Here is a 22,902-nt window from a genome sequence, read left to right on the forward strand (position 1 = left end):
TGGAGAGAATCACATATGCTGAGGCTGCAAGAGGAGACATTTTAGTCAAAATGGGAAAAGTGGGAGAAATATAGGAAGAAAAGGAACCAAGAAAATAAATTGAAATGTAAATAAACAATGTAAAAATAGAATTGTTTTTATTTTTATTTATTTTTGATATTATGTATTTATAGTTTTGTATGTCAAAATGTATTGTCTATGTTGTTTATAAATCAAAACTGAAAATAAAAATGTAAGTTAAAAAATAAAAATAAAACGAAATGGAAGCCGACGGGAGGAACTGGGACCAGCTTCTCCCGTACCTGATGTTCTCTATCAGGGAAGTTCCCCAGGCCTCCACAGGTTTCTCCCCCTTCAAACTTTTGTACAGGAGAAGACCGAATGCTGGATATAGCCAAAGAGGCCTGGGAACACCAGCCGTCACCGCACCGGAGTTTGGTGGATTATGTAGAGGAGATCCAGGAGAGGATGCACTGCACTACACCCTCCAGCATCTGGAGACCAAAAACAGATATGCACGGATACTTTTCATTGACTTCAGCAGTGCCTTCAACACCATCGACCCCCTCATACTGTTTCAAACCCTGGCCAACATGAACATTGCCCCCTCCCTCTGTTTCTGGCTGCTGGACACAGGTCCTGAGAGCAGCTGAAAGGAAGTATAGAAAGTCACGCCTCACTGCTGACATTGACACATATCACAACCTCTTGTTAACATTCTCCAAAACCATTACTAATGCCAAAGCTTCTTTCTTTCACCATAGGATCGAGGCCTCTGCCAAGAATTTTCGCAAACTGCATGCTACCATGTCCTCCCTCCTCACTCCCCCCCCACCCCCCCCCCCTCCCTCATCTTTCTCTGCCGAAGACTTTGCGATCTTCTTTGAGGAAAAAGTGGAGAACATCCGCAGCTCCTTCTCCCAACCCCCACCCATTCCAAATGCTGAATCGAGAACCTCATCCTTCACTCTGTCATCTTTCTCTCCCATTACAGAAGCCGAGACCCTGACACTGGTAACGTCGAACCGTCCGACTACATGCCAGCTGGACCGGCTACCCTCCCCACTCCTCCAGACCATAGCACCAGACATCCTCCCATTCCTAACTGCAACCATCAACTCCTCACTCAACTCGGGGGTGGTCCCCACCTCCCTAAAACAAGCCAGAGTCACGCCCCTTGTAAAAAAAACATCCCTGAACCCTACCGTCATAGGCAACTACCGTCCTGTCTCTCTTCTCTCCTTCCTTTCTAAAACACTTGAACGTGCTGTATCCAACCAACTTACGGCTTATCTCTTACAGAATGACCTCCTAGACCCTAATCAGTTAGGCTTCAGGACTGGTCACTCCACAGAGACAGCCCTCATTGCGGTCACAGAGGCACTTCACTTAGCAAAAGCGAAAGGCCTCTCCTCTGTCCTGATTCTCCTAGATCTATCTGCAGCCTTCGACACAGTCAACCACCAGATCCTCCTCGCGGCCCTCGCAGGAATGGGAGTGGCTGGCTCTGCGCTGACATGGCTGTCATCATACCTCAATGACCGCTCCTACCAAGTGTCATGGAGAGGGACCCTGTCGGCCACCCGCCCCCTGCGGACGGGTGTCCCCCAGGGCTCGGTTTTAGGACCCCTTCTCTTCTCCCTCTACACTATATCACTGGGTAACATTATCACGTCTCATGGCTTCTCCTACCATTGTTATGCCGACGATACTCAACTCTTCCTCTCCTTCCCTCCCTCAGATATCCACGTCTCTGAGCGGATCTCGGCCTGTCTGTCCGACATCTCCGCCTGGATGACGACCAACCACCTCAAACTGAACCTAAGCAAAACAGAATTGCTCCACCTGCCGGCCAAATCCTCCCCCCTGACCGACCTTTCCATCACAGTCGAGAATGCAGCTGTGACCGTGTCCCCGACCGCCAAGAACCTTGGTGTTGTCCTCGACGACCAGTTGAACTTCTCTGCTCACATCGCAGCGACAACCAGAACCTGCCGATTCCTCCTGAGCAACGTCAGAAGGATCCGCCCCTTCCTGACAAAAGAAGCCACCCAACTCCTCGCCCAATCAACAGTCATCTCCCGCCTCGACTACTGCAACGCACTGCTCGCTGGCCTCCCGGCCACTGCCACTAAGCCTCTTCAACTCATTCAGAACGCGACTTGAAACCCATTTTTATGGGAATGATTAACAACTTTGGACGCAACAAGGCACTTCCTCAAACAATGAGCTTGGCAAACATCACAGTACTGCATAAAAGTGGTAAGGATCCACTAGACTGTTCATCATACAGACCTATAAGTCTTTTAGATCATGATTATAAGACTATCACCAAAGCATTAGCGAAAAGACTTGAAACCATCACGCCGAAATTGGTAAACCCAGATCAGGCTGGATTTGTTAAGGGAAGATATGCTACCGATAACATCAGACGGTTATTAAATATAACCAATCATTTGAATCTAAAACAGAGGCCCTCTCTACTCCTATCTCTGGATGCAGAGAAGGCTTTTGACAGAGTCGAGTGGAACTTTCTTTTTAACGTGCTGCAAAAACTTAATATCGGGTCAAATTTTATCCAATGGATTAAAGCAATTTATCAAACTCCAAAAGCAGCAGTTATTACTAATGGCAATACATCTGATCCGTTTCTCTTAATGAGAGGAACAAGACAGGGGTGCCCAATGTCAAGCTCATTATTCGCAATAATAATAGAAATTTTGGCTGCATCTGTACGAGACAACATTAACATAAAAGGAGTGTATATCGATAAGGTTGAACACAAAATATCTTTATATGCTGACGACATTGTTCTATACATTGAGCAACCAGAAAACTCCTTATTACATCTGTATAACACAATCGAACAATTTGGAAAGTACTCAGGATACAAGATAAATTATAATAAATCTAATGCATGTCTCCTACATATGAAACCAACAAAAGAAATGCAGAAATCCTACCCATTTCGATGGTCACCAGGAGGCTTCAAATACTTGGGAGTACACTTTACACCGCAATTAAATGATTTATTTGAAAAAAATTACACTCCTCTTACAATTGAAATTAACACAGATCTAGGTAGATGGGACAAACTACCCCTATCCCTTCTAGGAAGGATAAACGTCATCAGGATGAATATCCTTCCGAGATTGAACTTTCTCTTTCAAAATGTACCCTGCTACCTATCTATAACATATTTTAACATATTGAATAAACGTATCTCAAAATTTATTTGGTCCAATAAAAAACCAAGGATTAAATTACTGACTCTTATGAAACCTGAGTCCATGGGTGGTCTAGGTCTTCCCAATCTCCAACACTACTACTGGTCAGCCCAACTTCGAACTATAGTATCATGGTCATTGGGAGGACCAGACTCACACTGGATACAGATAGAAGCGGGACAGGTTGATCCTTTACCTCTAAACTCTCTTTTTTTTATAAAGAATTTTGACAAAATAGAAAATATAAAGCAATATTTCACGGTTGTGAATACCCTATCTGCATGGAAAGATTGCTCGAAAAAGTTTGGCATAACTAAATGCATCTCTGTTTATTCACCTATTCATCAAAACCCTGACCTAAAAAAATATTTTCATTCAACTGATAAACAAGTGGAGACACTTGGGGGTAACTCAACTTAAAGACCTTTTTCATAAAAACTGGAAATTAAAAGCATTTCAGGAGCTAAGAGAAGAATACAACATTCCTAACTCAGACTTCTTAAAATATATGCAAATTCAAAGCACTTTAAGTTCACTTACTAAAGAAAACAAGTTAAGCTTTGAAATGACAGAATTGGAAGAAAAACTAACTACCTCATCCACAATTAAAGGTAAAATCAGTGAACTATATGAAATTCTAACTAATGAATGCCAAACAGTCTTCCCAGCTCTATTAAGATGCTGGGAGACGGACCTGGCAACGAAATTTGAAGAAAACAATTGGCAAGATATCTGTGATCGAACTTTCTTTCCCTTTACAAGCAATAAGATCAAAGAAAGTAATTTCAAATTTATTCATAAATTCTACCTTACTCCTGTAAAAATGCACAAAATCTCGAAAGAAAACTCACCAAATTGCCCAAGATGTAAAATTAAAGAAGGAACATTTCTGCATATGTTCTGGCAATGTAGCAAATTGAAGCATTTCTGGAACAAGATCCACTTATTTACTAAATCTGTCATGGAGTTGGAATTTGAGTTATCACCATGTGTCTATCTATTAAATAATATAACAAACTGCCACTTAGACCAAAAGAAATGCAGACTGTTGGTATACATAACATATTTTGCAAAGAAATGTATACTTCTTCTATGGAAAAATGAAATCGCACCAACATTCAATATGTTCATAGAACAAATATCTCAGTTTCTTCCCTTAGAAAAGATAACGCTTGAAAAGCACAACCAGGGTCACTTATTTCAAGAACTCTGGAATCCACTCTATACTCAACTGGAAACTCATAATGTAGTCCTATAAATGTGTCATATCTAAATAACAGACGTGGAGTTTTAGCAGATTAGATTAGCTGATCTGTTGAGGCTCTTTGTCTGCGTGTAAGTGCCTGGTTGCCTGCGCATGGCTGTCAAACCCTGCCCCCACGGGGTCGGGTCTGGGAAAGGGAGCTGAACACGCAGCGGCCCGGACCCTTCTCTGTCGGAGTAGCTATCGATAAGCGGGTGTGAGCAACTGGGTGCTATAAAATGTCACTGTTTACAATACCGACATTTGCACTTTTATTCCTTATTCCTTACTTACTTATGATTTACCTACTGTCCCTTTATTTTATTTTATTTTACTTTATTTTTATTATTATTATTTTCTTTTTTTTGTTGTCTAATTGTTTATTTGTGTGTATGTGGGCAAGTGTATGTGTGTATGTGTGTGTGTGTGTATGCCTGTATGCGCGTGTGTGCGCGTGTACGTGTGAGTATGTCCCAGTGTGTGAGTGTGAGTGAGAGATGGGAGAATGGATTGAGTGGGGAGCACAAGGAAAATTGTTAAAAATTGTTCATGAGAGTGACACTGAACATTCTGTAGATCTGTCGATTGAATGTGAAACCTCATGAAAAATAAAAAGATTTAAAACAGAACGCAGCGGCCCGCCTGATCTCAAACCTACCGAAGTCGGCCCATGTCACCCCACTTCTTAGGGACCTGCACTGGCTCCCCATTGCTGCACAAATCCGCTTCAAGGCCCTCAACCTAGCATACTGTGCGGCAAAAAGAACCGCTCCCGCCTACCTCCAGTCAATGGTCTCTAACTACACACCCTCAAGACCCCTACGCTCTGCATCTTCTGGCCGCCTCAGACCTACTCCTATCCAAGCTCCGGGAGGGTCATCAAAGAGAAGTCGCCTATTCTCAGTCCTTGCCCCACAATGGTGGAATGAACTACCCACCCCAGTTAGGACAGCCGAAACACGTCCAATCTTTCGCCGTCGACTAAAGACGCACTTCTTCAACCATTATCTGAAAAAAATAAAAATAAAAAATCTAACCCTAACTAACCGTACTGTCATGCACTTGTCCTAATAAACTAACCTACACTGTAGCATTCAACACTTTGATAAACATTGTTGCTCAGCTGATAGAGTTGTGCCCTTCCTGATGGCTTGTCGTACAGAACTTGTAAGTCGCTTTGGATAAAAGCGTCAGCTAAATGACTAAATGTAAATGTTTAAGGGGCGCAAACAAGTAGTCCTCTACAATAACCACACCTCTCTCCCTCTGACCACCAACATCGGAGTACCACAGGGGTGTGTTCTTTCCCTGTGGCTATTTTCCCTCTATACCAACAACCTCCGATCAGCATCCCCCTCAGTCAAGACGCTGAAATACACGGACACTACCATCTTAGGGCTGATCTCCAACAACAAGGAGGATGACTACCGGTTGGAGGTGGAGCGGACACTAACGTGGTGCAGAGAACACAACCTCATATTAAATGAAAGCAAGACTGTTGAACTTATCATTGACTTTAGGAAAACCACACCCACTAAAACACCCATGCTCATCAACAATCAACCCATTTCAGCCACATTCAAATACCTAGGAACATACATCAGCAATAAACTAAACTGGGACCATCACACCACTCATCTACTCAAAACAGCCAATCAAAGACTATTTCATCTCAGACAACTCAAGAAATACAAGGTTAGGAAGAACTTAATGGTACAATTCTACACAGCCATAATACAAAACATTATATCATTATCCATCACTGTATGGTACGGCAACACACCCAAACACACACTACACAGACTAGGATCATAAAAAGGGCATCCAAAATCATCAACTGCAAACTCCCCACCCTGGACTCCATACAAACATCACACCATCACACGCGCAAAGAAAATCATTAGTGACCTCCTGCACCCAGCTCATCACCTCTTCCAACACCTCCCCTCTGGTAGGAGGTTTAGGTCACTAGGTAGTCGTACTGTAAGGTTCAATAATAGTTTCTTCCCCAAGGCCATACAACTGCTCAACAAATGCACCCCTCGTTTGGCTATCACATAACAAGGACACCAACGCTAGAGTCAGCCGCTGGTTCCCATCCTTACAGCCTTTTGTCTTCTCAGTCATCCACAGGTCGGGCGCAGCACACGGGAACGTGGATGCATTGTCCAGAAGAGAAGCACTGGGAACGTGGTCCACCCGAGAGGCTAGGGGGGGGGGGGGGGGGGGGGGGGGGGGGATATGTGGCAGATATTACCCTCCCTCTCATGGATATGTGAAGGATGGGAGATATTATTGCCACGGAAGGAGTAGAAACAATTAGGTAGCTGATTAGTACTGATAGAACACACCTGTGCATCATTAGTTCACCCACATCTCACGTGCACACACCCCAGACACACATACAAATACACTAGGTTAGTCAGAGGTAAGTTGAGTGGAGGTGAGGTTGGAGTTGTGACATTGAGAATGAGATTGGTTTATACTGAGTTTTGTAAGGTGAGAGGTAGTAAGAGGAGAGGAGAAAGCGAGAAGGTGTTCATTGTGTACACTGTACTGGACCCTAGACTGGCTGAGAAACCCCCTTGTGTACTGATCCTGGACCGGACGACTACTCTGAGTATTGAACAATCCCTTATTTTTGTACGAGAGCCTGTTTTGTGTTTTGACCATCGGACTGTATTACGATCATAATCAATAAATATTCGTATTGATTGATATTGCTTGTGTGGACATTCAAATGTTTGTTTTTGAACCATGGCGAGTCTGAACACCACCAGGCTCGTCACACTATTTACCTATATCCATCTATTTACCTTTATCTATCTATCTGTATCTATTTACCTGTATATATTTACCTGTATCTATCTATTTACCTTTATATATATTTACCTGTATCTATATATTTACCTGTATATCTATTTGCCTGTATCCATCTATTTACCTTTATCTATATATTTACTTGTATATCTATTTACCTGTATCTATCTATTTACCTTTATCTATCTATTTACCTGTATATTCATTTACCTGTATTTATCCAATTTTCTTTATCTATATATTTACCTGTATATCTATTTACTTGTATCTATATATTTACCTTTATCTATCTATTTACCGGTGTCTATCTATTTACCTTTATCTATCTATTTACCTGTATCTATCGATATTTACCTGTATCTATTTACCGGTATCTATCTATTTACTATCTATTGAGAATCCCATTAATGTTTGTAGGTGTGGAGAACACAGGAGAGTGAACCCCATGAGAATAGTCATATGTTATACATTCTTTCATTGTGCTAACCTCTAGAAATGATTAGTGATATTGAAATTCGCCATTTTCTGGGGACCCCTTGGAACCCCCTCAAGGACCCAAAATGTTCTCATATTAAGGAGTTGGTTCTAACTATGTCTACTGAAACTGAGGGGCATTTGAATACCAATATAAAGGCAGCCTGAAGGAAGTCCTTACACACCATCACAGCTCGATAGTCATTAACGCTTAATTTGTGTAGCGGTTATTTGAATGTACACTGTATTTTTTGCTTTTCTATATCAATTCTGCTAACCTGCAATTGAATTGTCTCATTGTAGGTCATTCCCTCCTCAGGCAGGTGAGCAGTGAGCTGTGGTGTTCCACAAGGAAGCATACTAGGACCACTACTGTTCCTAATTTATGCAAATGACATGTCATCAGCTTGTGACTGCAACTTGTTCCTGTTCGGGGACGACTCAGCCCTGCTGGTCTCTGACAAGAACAAGTTACAGGTTGAAAAAACCCTCAGCTCTGAACTAGGCTAAATCTGCACCTGGCTCGCTGATAACAAACTATCATTACACCTGGGTAAAACAGAGTCCATTCTCTTCGGTTCAAATAACAAACTCAGCAAGACCGACAGCTTCTCAGTTACAGTGGGTGAAAAATGACAATATTGTCACAAGGAAAGATGAAATTACATACCTAGGTTTCATCCTAGAGGCAAATCTTGGCATCCAATGTAATAAAAAAAAGTCAACCAACGAACTAGATTCTTCTACCGGATCTCCTCTCTGGTAAACAAGAATACCCTGAAGACTCTGGCAGGAGCACTCATTCAAGGGTACTACAACTATGCTTGCACCTCATGGTACCAAAGCACCTCAAAGGCGCTAAAAACAAAATTACAAATATCACAAAACAAACTGGTCAGACTACTGCTTGACCTTACTCCTAGAACCCACCTCACCCCTGCCCACTTTGACAACCTAGGATGGCTTAGAGTAGACGACAGCAACTTGCAATGGGCCTGGTCTACAAGATACACTATACGACTAAGGTACCCATGTACATGTCAAAATACTTCCCAAAGGTCAGTGAATACCACAACACCAGAGGGAGCTCCACAAATCATGTTAAACCCAGATTCGGCTCAAACAAGGGACTAAACACGTTTTGCAATTATGCCACATCAATGTGGAACGCCCTACCCAAAGCTGTAAAGGAATGTGAATCACTACCCACTTTCAAAACCACTCTCAAAGAGCACCTACGAGAGACTGCAATTCTAAACTGGCCCCTATAAATGTCCTAACCCAACCCCCTCCAATGTACAGTAAATATCCTAACCCAATAATACACGAGACCCTCTTCTTGGGACCAAGTAAGGTTCGTCGATAATCCAATATACAGTTACCCCCCCCGCCTACCAAACCCCCCCCCCCCCGCCCCACCTACCCAACCCCCCCTCCACCCCACCTATCAACCTCCTACCTACCAACCTCCTCCAATGTACAGTTTCTTCGTCAAATGTATATACTCTCTTTTTTAGACTATTTTTGTATCACAAACAGTACGGTATTTGTAAATCTGGTATGTCATAAATGTATAGATGTAGCAGTACTGTCTATCTGTATGTCATATATGTTATGATGAAATGGGGGACCCTGATGTAAACAAGACGAAAGTCTTTCTCTGGTCTGCATCCCCTTAACAATTGTGTGTATTGCGCTGTACTGTATTGTACCCATTCTGCAATCTGTTAATACAATTTTCAATCAATCAAAGTTGACTCTCCTGATGTAAAATATTGAGATAAGAGGGAACCTACTGCACTGTCCCAAGCGTACCGGTACTTTCTTATTTAAATAACAGGTTCAGGCATCATACTCACCACTGTGTCCTCTATGATAAGGTGGGCTGGTCCTCTCTGGCAGAGAAGCATAATGATCATTGGTATTTGTTTATCTAAGGCCATTTTCTAATCTGTGTCTTGCTTGTATTTTATTGTTTAGGTTTTTATTGATGAATCATTTTATTGATGTGCAAATGTTTTACAGATTTTCTTCGTACCTTTAGATGCATCTGTTTTAACTATTCATTTGAACTGTCATGTAACTCGACACTGTTAAAAACGAGGGCAACTTCAAGTGATATTTTGAGTTTAAATAAAGGTTTGAATGAATGCGTTGATAAACTGAGGCCATCATTTCACTGATCGCTTTAGTAGTGAGAAACTGTGCCACATCCTCTCACCAGGCTCTGATCCAATCCAACGGGGCAAGTGTTTTAGGGGTCCTTGAGACAAGAATATTATAAGACAGGAGTCTGTAGCCTGGTGTGAATGAATCTGGGGGAGAACCATTGGACTAGTTAGGTACCTGGCACACTCCTCCCTGGCCTTGGAGGCTGCTGTCTCCTGGAAGAGGGAGCTGCTGTGTTTGAAGTACTTGTCATACTTCTCTCCTCCCTCTCTGGGGTAGACCCTCTTGAAGCCTCCCAGGTGTTTGGCTTCGTACTTCTCCACTTGAACCACGCTGGCCGCCTGCGACTGACGCAGCTCCTCCGACCTGATGGAATCACACACACACGTCACAGGCATTTGTGAAACCACACACACTTGTTTTACTATACTTGATTTACACTAATTCACTAGCCCTTTACCCTGACCATAACTTTTTTTTATCCTCTTTTTCTCCCCATCCCAATTTAGTCGTTATGCCAATTCCCCCCCCTCCCCTACCTGGTTGTTGTGCGCATGTTCCTCCTACTGGTCGGTACAAGGGAACCCTGAAGTCCACCACATGCTTCCTTCGACACATGTGGAGACAGCCAGTGGCTCTTTTTTCACCTGGCAGCGAGGACTCTCATTGGTGAAGCGTAACGCGTGGGAGGTCACACTGCCATCACCATTTCCTGCCTTTCGCTGAGCAGGTGCCCAGACCTGACCTGTAGGCGTCGCTGTCCACAACGCCAGATTACCACCCACGACTTCCCTCCCCCTAACTCAGCCAAACAAGTTAGTATGATGACCGCCTCAAGCCGCAGGGCAATGCTGACTCCGGGAGTCGAGACTGCAGCCTCTTGCATTGGTGACGAGCGCAATCTCCGCTACGCCACCCGACCATAACTCATTCTAACCTTAACCTTTTTTTTGTCGATTTTTATTGTTTTTCTCCGGCCAGTTCGGCAGAGAGAGAGGAAGTATGGGATAGAGGGGGAAGACATTCGGCAAAGGTCGCCGGGGCCGGGAGTCGAACCCGGGACGGCCGCGTTGCACTGCAGCGCCCCACCTAAGTCTAATTCTAAACCCATCATTTGCATTTTTTGGTGTGAGGACCCGTCAAAATGTCCTCACAACCCCAAAATCTCCTCGCATTAAAGGGTTGGTTCTAACAAGTATAGTTAAACAAGTACAGACACACACAAAGTAACCTGGTATATGATCCCCACTAACTGAGTCCAAGTGTAAGTAAAGGCTACAGCAAAGGGGACACTTTGTACTCAACTACTATCGCAAATCCCAATGAATCTAGGAATGAAAAACATGGTTGACGTTGAAGAGAACCTCATACATTGCTTCTCTCGAGCGATTCTGGCGCAGCCGGTCCATCGCCCTGCGCCTCTCCTCCTCCGTGATCTTACGGCGGTCGCAGGCCCCCAGGTTAATGAGAACCAGGGTGTCGTACAGCAGACGGTCCTTCACCTCTCGGTCCAGCTGCGAGTCTGTGGTCAAACTTGGGGAGTGGTTCACCTACACACACACACACACACACACACACACACATCCATCCTGTATGATGAAGTTGGGTGGTCCTCCCTGGTAGAGAGACGTGACTTGCACTGGCATCTGTTTCTGTATAAAAGCCATTACTGATGATCTTCCATCCTACATCACTTCATTACTGGACTGGAACTCTGGATCATACTGGCTCTGGTGATTGGCTTACACTTAAGGTCCCCAGAGTTTGCACTGAATTGTGAGGGCTGTGGGTGTGTGTGTGGGTCATGAGCAGATAATAGGGATTCTTAAAGTTATACGTAAAACGGATAACCACTAACTGCTTACGCAGACGTTTTAGGAGAAGGGGAAAAATAAACAACACAAAACAACCTTTACAGGTGGAAGCCTCAAAGTGAGTATTCAAGAAAATAAGTAATGTCCAAAAAAACAGGACGACACTCATTAAAGAGGTATTGTAGAGAAAATAAATAAGCCACAAAGGCAACTCCTAAAAACAGAGTTTATATTGCAAACATAAAACAATAAACCTCCACCAAGGGAGTTTATGTGCAAAGAGCAGTTCCAAAAGAAAACACTACCATAAAGGACTCAGCCTTTATAAAATAAAGTGTAAACTAAGCCAGTAGACGGAAACGAGTATAGGTACAAAAGAAGGCTAAATGCTGAATAGGGCAGCACTACACTTAAATATAAGAAGCCTGACCAAAAGTATAGCCAGCACAAGGAAAATGAAAAAGCAGTTGACACTGCAATCTCCAAACTTAAATAGACTCCACATGGCCATAGGCACAGCTGCACTGCATCAGGTGCAATCAAGCCCACACACCTGCCGACCCATGAGGCAATTAACCACAGGGAACAGTGATTGACAGCTATCCCTCACAGAGAGGTGAAATAAAGCAAAAATAGACAGCTGTCCCTCACAGAAAGGTGAAATAAGACAAAAACCATGACAGGACCCAGACGGACCCTCTGAGACACGTCTCCGAAACTCCTGAACAAGCTCAGGGTCCAAGATGTCCCTGGCCGGAACCCACGTGCGCTCCTCTGGCCCATAACCCTGCCAGTCCACCAGGTACTGTATACCCCTACCAACCCGCCTACTGGACAGGATACGCCGTACAGTATACACAGGTTGGCCATCAACGAATCGAGGGGGAGGTGGAGGTCTCTCTGCAGGAACCAACCTGCTCCTCCGAACCGGCTTAAGGCGGGATACGTGAAATGTAGGGTGTACCCTCATCGACGAGGGTAACCGAAGACGCATCGTGACTGGGTTTATCTTGCGAACAATAGTGAAAGGGCCCACAAAACGGGGAGCGAGTTTGCGCGACTCCACCCGTAATGGAAAGTCGCGTGTGGAAAGCCACACCTGTTGGCCCACACGGTAGGAAGGCGCAGGGCGACGGTGTACATCCGCCGACCGCTTGTGCCGGGCCGCAGCACGCACAAGAGCCGAACGCACCCTCTTCCATGTCGCCCGAGACCGACGGATAAACGCCTCGGCAGATGGCACCCCCACGTCCCTCTCCTGTTCAGGAAACAGTGGAGGCTGATACCCAAACTGAACCTCAAATGGGGAGAGACCAGTGGATGCATTGCACAATGAATTATGTGCATATTCTGCCCATGCCAGTTGGTGACTCCAAGTGGTCGGATTGGAGGCCAAGCAGCGAAGCGTACTCTCCATAGACTAGTTGGTGCGCTCTGTTTGCCCATTGCTCTCCGGGTGGAACCCTGATGACAGGCTAACCGTCGCACCCAGTATAGCACAGAATGCCTTCCAAAACCGAGCAGTAAACTGGGGTCCACGGTCCGACACCACGTCCTGGCAGATGCCATGAATTCGGAAGACATGGTCAACCACCAGTTGAGCGGTCTCCTGAGCAGATGGCAGCTTGACCAGCGGAATGAAGTGAGCTGCTTTGGAGAACCTATCCACCACCACCATGATGACGCTGTGACCATCAGAAGGAGGCAGACCAGTCACAAAATCCATGGCGATGTGGCTCCACGGACGACTAGGAATGGGCAAAGGATGAAGCAGCCCTGGTGGTGACTGTGTAGAAACTTTGTTCCGTGCACAAACGGGGCAGGCTGCCACAAATTCCCGAATGTCCTTCATCATACCAGGCCACCAGAACCTTCTGGCCAAGAAGTCACAAGTTCTGTGCACTCCGGGAGCTGTCAGCCGAGAGGAGTGGCCCCACTTCAACACCCGAGAACGAATGCCGTTTGGTACAAATAACCGACCCGGGGGCACCCCACCCGGATCTGGTTCCAAACGTTGTGCCCTCCTCACAGCAGAGTCAATGCTCCATGTCACAGGAGCTAGGATCTGTCCTGAAGAAACAATGGGCTCAGGAGGACGGTCCTCCTCTGATCCATCATATAACCGGGAAAGAGCATCCGGCTTGATATTTTTAGACCTGGGACGGTACGTCAGGAGGAAATTAAACAGAGAGAAAAACAGTGACCAGCGAGCCTGTCGCGAGTTTCTCCTCTGAGCACCCTGGATATATTCCAAATTTTTATGGTCTGTCCAGACTGTGAATGGGTGTTCAGCTCCCTCTAGCCAATGGCGCCACTCCTCCAATGCCAACTTGACCGCCAACAGCTCTCTGTCCCCAACATCATAGTTTCTTTCAGCCGGCGAGAGCCCACGTGAATAGTATGCACATGGGTGTACCTTACCGTCGGACGATGAGCGTTGAGACAGAATAGCTCCGACTCCAAGCTCAGAAGCATCCACCTCGACGATAAATGGCAGGGACGGGTTAGGAGTAATGAGGATAGGCTCAGAACTGAACCTTCTCCTAAGCTCAATGAACGCTGCCTCAGCCTTGGGAGTCCACTGGAAATGGGAAGGTGCTGTCTTCCTGGTGAGTGCAGTGATAGGTGCTACCACTGAACTGAAATTACAAATAAAACGACGGTAGAAGTTTGCAAATCCTAGGAATCGTTGCACCTGCTTGACCGAGACGGGTGTAGGCCAGTCTGTCACTGCTGACACCTTCTTGGGGTCCATTTGAATCCTCCCCTCAGATACAATGAATCCCAGAAAGGACACAGAGCGGACATGGAAGGCACACTTCTCAGCCTTCACAAACAACCGTGCATCCAAAAGGCACCTCAAGACCTGCCTGACATGTTTGACATGGTCAGAAATGGACTTGGAGAATATCAGAATGTCATCTAAGTAGACGAAAACAAACTTTTCCAACATCTCCCTGAGCACGTCATTGATTAACGCCTGAAAAACTGAAGGGGCATTAGTAAGACCAAATGGCATCACAAGGTATTCGTAGTGACCATTATGAGTAGGCATTGCGGAGATCAAGTTTGGTAAAAATGGATGCCCCCTGGAGGCGTTCGAACGCCGAGTTCATCAGGGGAAGGGGATACCGGTTTTTTACTGTAATGCTGTTCAGACCTCTGTAGTCGATGCAGGGTCTCAGTCCTCCATCCTTTTTTCCCACAAAAAAGAATCCAGCACCCGCAGGTAAAGTGGAAGGTCTAATAAAACCGGTAGCCACAGCCTCCTTGATGTAGGTGTTCATAGCTGCGCTTTCGGGGACCGACAACGAGTACAAGGAACCACGAGGGGGAATAGAGCCCGGCTGCAATTCGATGGCGCAATCATAAGGTAGGTGCGGTGGCAGGATGGTGACCCTTTGTTTGCTAAACACCTAGCTGAGGTCAGCATAGACAGTGGGAACTCCCTCTGGTAACGGGTGTGACTCCACGCTCATGATGTTGGTGCTCTCCATGAGGGGGTCAGCTGTACAAGTAAGCGAGGAGAAGTCCTCACACAGAGCCTCTAAACTGTCTAAACTGTCCTCCACCAGAACCTCCTCACAGAGGGAGTCCCAATCAAACTGTGGATCCCATTCCAAACTCCCATCCTGATCGACAGATGGCTGGGAGTGCAATGGTTGAGAGAGTGGGCTCTGGAAACCAAGACCGCCCACTGCTTCAACAGGATCACAACCGCTCACTAAACTGATCATAACTCATGGGTGACAGAGGAATTTGGAAACAACGGTGACGGCATTGGGAGCCCCACTGCATGACAGTGTCCCTCTCCTCACCCCAATTTATCTGTGGCTTGTGTTTACTAAGCCAAGAATGGCCCAGCACAATGGGATACGTGGGGGAATCCACCAAAAAGAATCGAATGCGCTCAGAATGGTTCCCATAAGCAACCCGCATAGATAAATAATTGGTTCTTTTGGTGACACTGCCTGTACCCAATGGCCGTCCATCAAGCGCGGTGACACTACAGGGCTTATGGAGGGAATGTACAGGTATTTTAGAGTCCTCAGCCCATCTGGAATCGATGAAACTGTCGACTGCCCCCGAGTCTAAAAAGGCGTCAACCTTAACAGACTGCCTATTCCAGCCTAAAACCACAGGCAAAAAGGTTCGAAAGGGGGTGATGTGATGTCTCACTAGTGTCTCTCGGCCCACTAGCGAGACTGACCGTTTCCCTTCAGTTTCGGACACTCCACCCTCGTGTGACCTTTTCTACTGCAGTACCGGCACCAGTCCACATGAGAACCAGTCTGCCTGGAGTCACGCACAGAAGTGCTGTCCACCTGCATAGGTTCAGACGAGCTGGCCACTGAAGGTTGTGGAGGAAAGGACGAAACCTCCTCCAGCGGGACACGAAAACGTTGGCCGCGCCTCTCACGCTCACGGTCTCTGATCCGGTTATCAACGCGTATGGCGGTAGTGACCAGTGTGTCAAAATTGTCTGGAGATCCCACAACCGCCAAAGCATCTTTAACCTGATTAGATAACGCATTGGTGAACAAAGTGATGAGTGGTCCCTCAGGCCAGCCTGTAGCCCCAGCCAGTGTCCTGAAAGCGATGGAAAACTCAGCTACACTACTGGTGCCCTGGCGCATGCGCGTCAGCTTCATAGCGACCTCTTTATCGTAGAGTTCATGATCAAAAACGATCTCCATCTCATTCATGAGTCCCTGTGAGTCTTTTAAAACTGGAGCCTGAGCCCGTATGAGTGGAACAGCCCAATCGAGGGCAGGTCCCTCCAACAGGGATAGAATTAGGGCAACACGTGAATCCTCAGACTGAAAACGAGAAGGCTGGGCTCTGTACACTATTTGGCATTGTGCCAGAAAACCACGGCATTTACCTGACTCCCCGCTAAAGCGCGAGGAGAGCTGAACTTTAGCCTCAGGAGGAAATGGCTGGGGTACTGTGTGTTGTGCTTGAGGGACGTTAGGAGATATTTGGGAAGATACTTGTGCATTGGCTATGCTGTCAGCCAGATTACGCATGGAACCTTCCATCTTGCACAACCCTTCATACATCTCCCCATGCTGTATCACCATGAGGGCTTGTTGCTCTTGTAATTGTTTGATAGCTTCCATATGTGAAAGTAATTCTTGATGCTGTGCAGCAAGTGCACGTTCGAGACCAGTATTATCCGCTGACCCATTCATGGCTTTTTCATTCTGTGAGGGCTGTGGGTGTGTGTGTGTGGGTCATGAGCAGATAATAGGGATTCTTAAAGTTATACGTAAAACGGATAACCACTAACTGCTTACGCAGACGTTTTAGGAGAAGGGGAAAAATAAACAACACAAAACAACCTTTACGGGTGGAAGCCTCAAAGTGAGTATTCAAGAAAATAAGTAATGTCCAAAAAAACAGGACGACACTCATTAAAGAGGTATTGTAGAGAAAATAAATAAGCCACAAAGGCAACTCCTAAAAACAGAGTTTATATTGCAAACATAAAACAATAAACCTCCACCAAGGGAGTTTATGTGCAAAGGGCAGTTCCAAAAGAACAAAAGAAAACACTACCATAAAGGACTCAGCCTTTATAAAATAAAGTGTAAACTAAGCCAGTAGACGAAAACGAGTATAGCTACAAAAGAAGGCTAAATGCTGAATAGGGCAGCACTACACTTAAATATAAGAAGCCTGACCAAAAGTATAGCCAGCACAAGGAAAATGAAAAAGCAGTTGACACTGCAATCTCCAAACTTAAAGGGGAACTCCAACATTTTGCGAAATTAGCTTATTTAACATCTTCCCTGGAGTTAGACAAGAAGATACATACCTTTTTTGTCTCTGTGCGTGCATTTTAGCTTTGGGAATAGACGCTCCGTTAGCATAGCTTAGCTTCATCACTGGAAGTGAGGCAGGACAGTAGCCTTACAGTGCCTTACAGTGTATTGCAAGGTCTGACATTGACCAAACTTGATATGCATGACCTTGGTGGGCTCTAGGTCAACTCCTGAAAAGGGGGTCAATGTCAGACTTTGCAATCAAAAGTTAGGGGGCTAATAACCCTTGCCATAATTTCAGTGCGCCCCCTAACTTTTGATTGCAAGGTCTGACATTGACCCCCTTTTCAGGAGTTGACCTAGAGCCCACCAAGGTCATGCATATCAAGTTTGGTCAATGTCAGACCTTGCAATACACTGTAAGGCACTGTAAGGCTACTGTCCTGCCTCACTTCCAGTGATGAAGCTAAGCTATGCTAACGGAGCGTCTATTCCCAAAGCTAAAATGCACGCACAGAGACAAAAAAGGTATGTATCTTCTTGTCTAACTCCAGGGAAGATGTTAAATAAGCTAATTTCCCAAAATGTTGGAGTTCCCCTTTAAGTTTGGAGATTGCAGTGTCAACTGCTTTTTCATTTTCCTTGTGCTGGCTATACTTTTGGTCAGGCTTCTTATATTTAAGTGTAGTGCTGCCCTATTCAGCATTTAGCCTTCTTTAAATAGACTCCACATGGCCATAGGCACAGCTGCACTGCATCAGGTGCAATCAAGCCCACACACCTGCCGACCCATGAGGCAATTAACCACAGGGAACAGTGATTGACAGCTATCCCTCACAGAGGTGAAATAAAGCAAAAATAGACAGCTGTCCCTCACAGAAAGGTGAAATAAGACAAAAACCATGACACTGAATTAGGAAAATCTGCTTTAGCTTCCGTGCAAAGCACTTTAAAACTCAGTACTTTACTATCCATTAGTCAGTTTATTTTAAAGCTATAAATAGCCAACCATTTCACCTCAATCTCTATTTTTTTTTAATTAATTTACGTTGTTTAATTGATTTACTTTTCGGTTTCTATATTGTTTTTATATACTGAATCTGAACACCACAGCCTCCACCACCACCACCCCCCAGCCTCCACCACCACCCCAGCCTCCACCATCACCCCAGCCTCCACCACCATCCCAGCCTCCACCACCACCACCACCACAGCCTCCACCACCACCACCCCAGCCTCCACCTGCTTTGGTTCTACTGTATTGTATGCAACTACTCAAGAGTTGTACTCCCTATGGGGGATTCCTCTGCAGTGCTCCCTGCTGTTCAGTTTCAGTTTGCCGTTATGCTTTATCTTCTGTGTAAGTTGTTATGCTTTAACCTCTTGCAGCAGGGAGCAGCTCTAAGAGTAGATTCACAGAGCATGTACACTGTACAGTATATGTGTGTTTTTCAGCAATGCCCTGCTTCACACATTCACACCTGGCTGACCTGGGAGCTGTACAGTACAACCACAGTCTGACACTGTTGGCCACTGAGCAGCTCCACTGGAGCAGTTGCAGGTTAAATGCTTTGCTCAAGGGCACTTCAACTTATCCTGGTGGTCTGGAGATCCAACCGGCAACCTTCTGGCTTCAAGCTAGTTTCTCTCACACTTTTGATGCAGAATCTACACGTCAGTAAGACTGGGCCACTGTGACGAGCGGAACGGATTCTCACCTCCAGGAGCCACGGCTTGAGTCTACGGTCCAGAAGCACGTCGAAGCCCAGGATCTCGAAGCAAGCCGTGGCGTGGTTGGGGAAACAGGTGTGGTAGGTGTGCTTGAGGATGGGGTTTGCGGAGATCAGCGTCTTTATGATCACGTCCTCGATGTCGCTCCACATCTTCTCTGTGTCGTAACACTTGGCCTTCAGGTGTTCATTCAGCGTCGACAGCTTGCTGGAGGAACCGAGAGGGGGTAGTTCCCAAAGTGGGGTCAGAGGTCTTTGATCTACTTCCTCAGCAAAATCACCATTATCTCAATCACTAGGCGATACTAGAGAACCTAGTCCATGACATAGATCTCTAGATCTATCTGTGGCATATATGAGCGGCACAGAATCGGATAGATCTGAGACTGATCGGCTGGGCACCGGTTGACCGATCGGTGCATCTTTGCTAATAATATCACAATCAAAAACAGACAATCATTTGCATACCGTTTGCTACCAGTGTCATCGTCATGGACAAAGTTCTCACTGTTCTTGTTGATGGCGTAGTTGGTCAGATGCATGTGGACGTTATCCTTATTAAGACAGGAGGTGGGAAGAGAGAAAGTGGAAAGTGGGCCATCAGTCTGTACTCCCAACAGTTCCATTTCATCGGTAACATATACATGATATTGATCATTAAAGCAACATGCCAACATTATGGCAAGTGTGCTTACCATCTTCTCCAGTCACAAATTAATGGAAGCGGATATGGACCAGCTAGCCTAGCTGTTTGCCAAAAACACCTCTCCCGGAGTTTTAAGCTAGGCTAGTGGTCTGTATCCGCTTCCATTCATTTGTGCTAAGCTAGGCTAGCTTGCAGCCGGATAGGTTTCTACTGAACGCACAGAGGAAATTGGAAATTGAAATTCTTGTCTGACTCTGGAGAAGACAATAAGCGCATTTCCCATAATGTTGGCGTGTTCCTTTAACAAAATCTGATTACAGTTCTTAGATAATATGCAATAAAAGTGCATCCATCATTTGATGAAATGTAAACAGGTTTTGGAGACACCAGTGATCACTGGAAACTCGTCATCATTCCATATTCCATTGTAATGTGGTCCAGTGAAGCCTTTTGACGCATGTAACTGTGATCAAGGACTACAAATAAACTTCTTTATAACTATATAACTGATCTTTCGGAATTTTCATTTTGTTTTGTGGAATTAATGGAAGCGGATATGGACCAGCTAGCCTAGCTGTTTGCCAAAAACACCTCTCCCGGAGTTTTAAGCTAGGCTAGTGGTCTGTATCCGCTTCCATTCATTTGTGCTAAGCTAGGCTAGCTTGCAGCCGGATAGGTTTCTACTGAACGCACAGAGGAAATTGAAAATTGAAATTCTTGTCTGACTCTGGAGAAGACAATAAGCGCATTTCCCATAATGTTGGCGTGTTCCTTTAACAAAATCTGATTACAGTTCTTAGATAATATGCAATAAAAGTGCATCCATCATTTGATGAAATGTAAACAGGTTTTGGAGACACCAGTGATCACTGGAAACTCGTCATCATTCCATATTCCATTGTAATGTGGTCCAGTGAAGCCTTTTGACGCATATAACTGTGATCAAGGACTACAAATAAACTTCTTTATAACTATATAACTGATCTTTCGGAATTTTCATTTTGTTTTGAAAATTGTAGTCCATATCTTCACAGTTAGTGGGTTGCTTGGAAAGGGAAAAGGTCTGTTATTGGTGAAGGTTGCATGGTGGTGCAATATCACTGGACCATGTTGGCTAAACCTAAAACAGCTGTGTAGCTCAGCCAACGTTAAATAACTAGCCAGTTGTAACATTAATGTATCAAAGCAAAAGCTCTGTGCAGGGATGAGCTAGTGGTCAAGACGCCCTGCTTCAGGAACTACATCCACTGCTGGCCTAGGGTTGAATCTCCTGTGTCTCCCTTCTCTGTCTCCCTCTCAGCCTTCCTAATGTGTCACCGTTCTGTCACGGTTGGTGGTATAGGATAGGACCCAAATGCAAACAGGTGGATAAGGTTTTCAGTCCAGGGTATTTAATACAAACAAACACGGAATAAACGTAACATAAACACAAAACTCAAACCAACACGGCGAACACTTACTAGACGGGGCGACAGGAGACAAAGCAACAGATAGCACACGGCAGGGCAAGACAACCAGGGAACACGACAGCAAGACAATGAACACACACAGAGACCAGGCAACACAGAACTAATATACACAAGGCTAGACAAACGAGACACACAAGGGCTGATTACAACGAGGAACATCTGGGAGGGGAAATAGACTGACAAAGACTACAAGAACTACAACAATAGCAGACAAGACACACATGGGACAGAACATGCAAACTATAGACTAAGACTAAACAGATAACAATACAAGACAAGAAGTGTACTTAAACCAGACAGGGGAACATGAAGGGCAAGAGGTAGACCGGGAGACAAAGCAAGAGGGGGAGAACACAAAGGAACATAGATATACTAAACAAACATAAATGGACGAGGAGAGTCAGATTAGGCAAGGGGAGTCCATGAGCAGATGAGGGGAATTGTCCATGAACCGGTGGGGGGAGAAGTCCATGTATAGGTGGGGAGATGTCCAAGAACAGGTGGGGGAAATGAGCAGGGCCAGGTGGGATGTGACATAATGTCTCAATAAAGAACCTTCTCTCCTGTGTCTCCCCTACTCTGTCTCCCTCTCAGCCTTCCAACTGTCTCAATAAAGAACCTTCTCTCCTGTGTCTCCCCTACTCTCTCCAAAAGCTGTCTACGTGTCAACAAACAATGTGTGGACTTTCGTTGTGCATCGACACAGCTTTTAAAAGGCATGCAGTCCTCACCACATTGTCGTTAGTGGGTTCAGTGTAGAGAGAGGTGCAGAAGCGAGCCAGTCCCTCTTTGTACATGAATATTCTCAAGGGGTCACATGACGTCACCAGGACATAGATCCGCAGGTCGAACTTGAAACCATCCATTATGAATGGCTGTGGGGAGGGGGGCATAAAACATAAAACATAAAGCTTGTTTACAGGTAGAATCTGTAATGCTTCCAAAGAGTGACCTCTAGGCACCAGTGCTCCTCTTGGTATTGCACTGTTTACATGTTAAGTTACAATATAGCTATAATATGGTGTGTATATATATATTAAGGCTGTCAAAGTTAACGTGTTATTAACGCAAAATTCGTTTAACGCCACTATTTTTTTTATCGCGAGATTAACACATTAACTGCCACGCTTATATCCATCAATGTATGATCACTGCCACCAGTCTAAGCCTATGGAGATGTTTACCTTCTTTATAGGGCTATAACTTTTTTAATTGTATTGCTAAATTTACATTACTATGGCCCATTCAACATCGATTATCTATCGTTCAGGATGTAGGAACGTTTTACTTTTTCATTCATATTCATATGAAAATACCGTCTAGAATATAAATATGTTTTTATCGTTTTCTGCAGTAATTCCTAGAACGCTAGTTATAGGCATAAACGCATATATAGATTATCAACTGCCGTTTGTTGGCGATACACGCTATATTAAAAATTTCAACTGTACATGATCCTAAACGTTATGACTTATCATGCGCGGATAAACGGGGGGGGGGGGGTCGTTTATAATTCCGTGATCGTCAGTAAATGCTTTATGT

At 45.0% G+C, this 22,902-nt stretch overlaps 1 protein-coding gene across 1 annotated transcript in view; it reads right to left on the reverse strand.

Annotated features, from left to right (window-relative positions):
* Positions 1–22,902, reverse strand: part of ttll6 (tubulin tyrosine ligase-like family, member 6) — a 59,423-nt gene that overhangs the window by 14,940 nt on the left and 21,581 nt on the right. Inside the window, 5 exon segments of the mRNA XM_084323900.1 lie at positions 10,111–10,299; positions 11,305–11,483; positions 19,234–19,453; positions 19,714–19,799; positions 22,092–22,235. Coding sequence (XP_084180026.1) covers positions 10,111–10,299; positions 11,305–11,483; positions 19,234–19,453; positions 19,714–19,799; positions 22,092–22,235 — 818 coding nt within the window.

Source organism: Notolepis coatsorum (assembly GCF_963971535.1).
Source record: "Notolepis coatsorum genome assembly, chromosome: 10".
In the NCBI taxonomy this organism is placed as follows: domain Eukaryota; kingdom Metazoa; phylum Chordata; class Actinopteri; order Aulopiformes; family Paralepididae; genus Notolepis; species Notolepis coatsorum.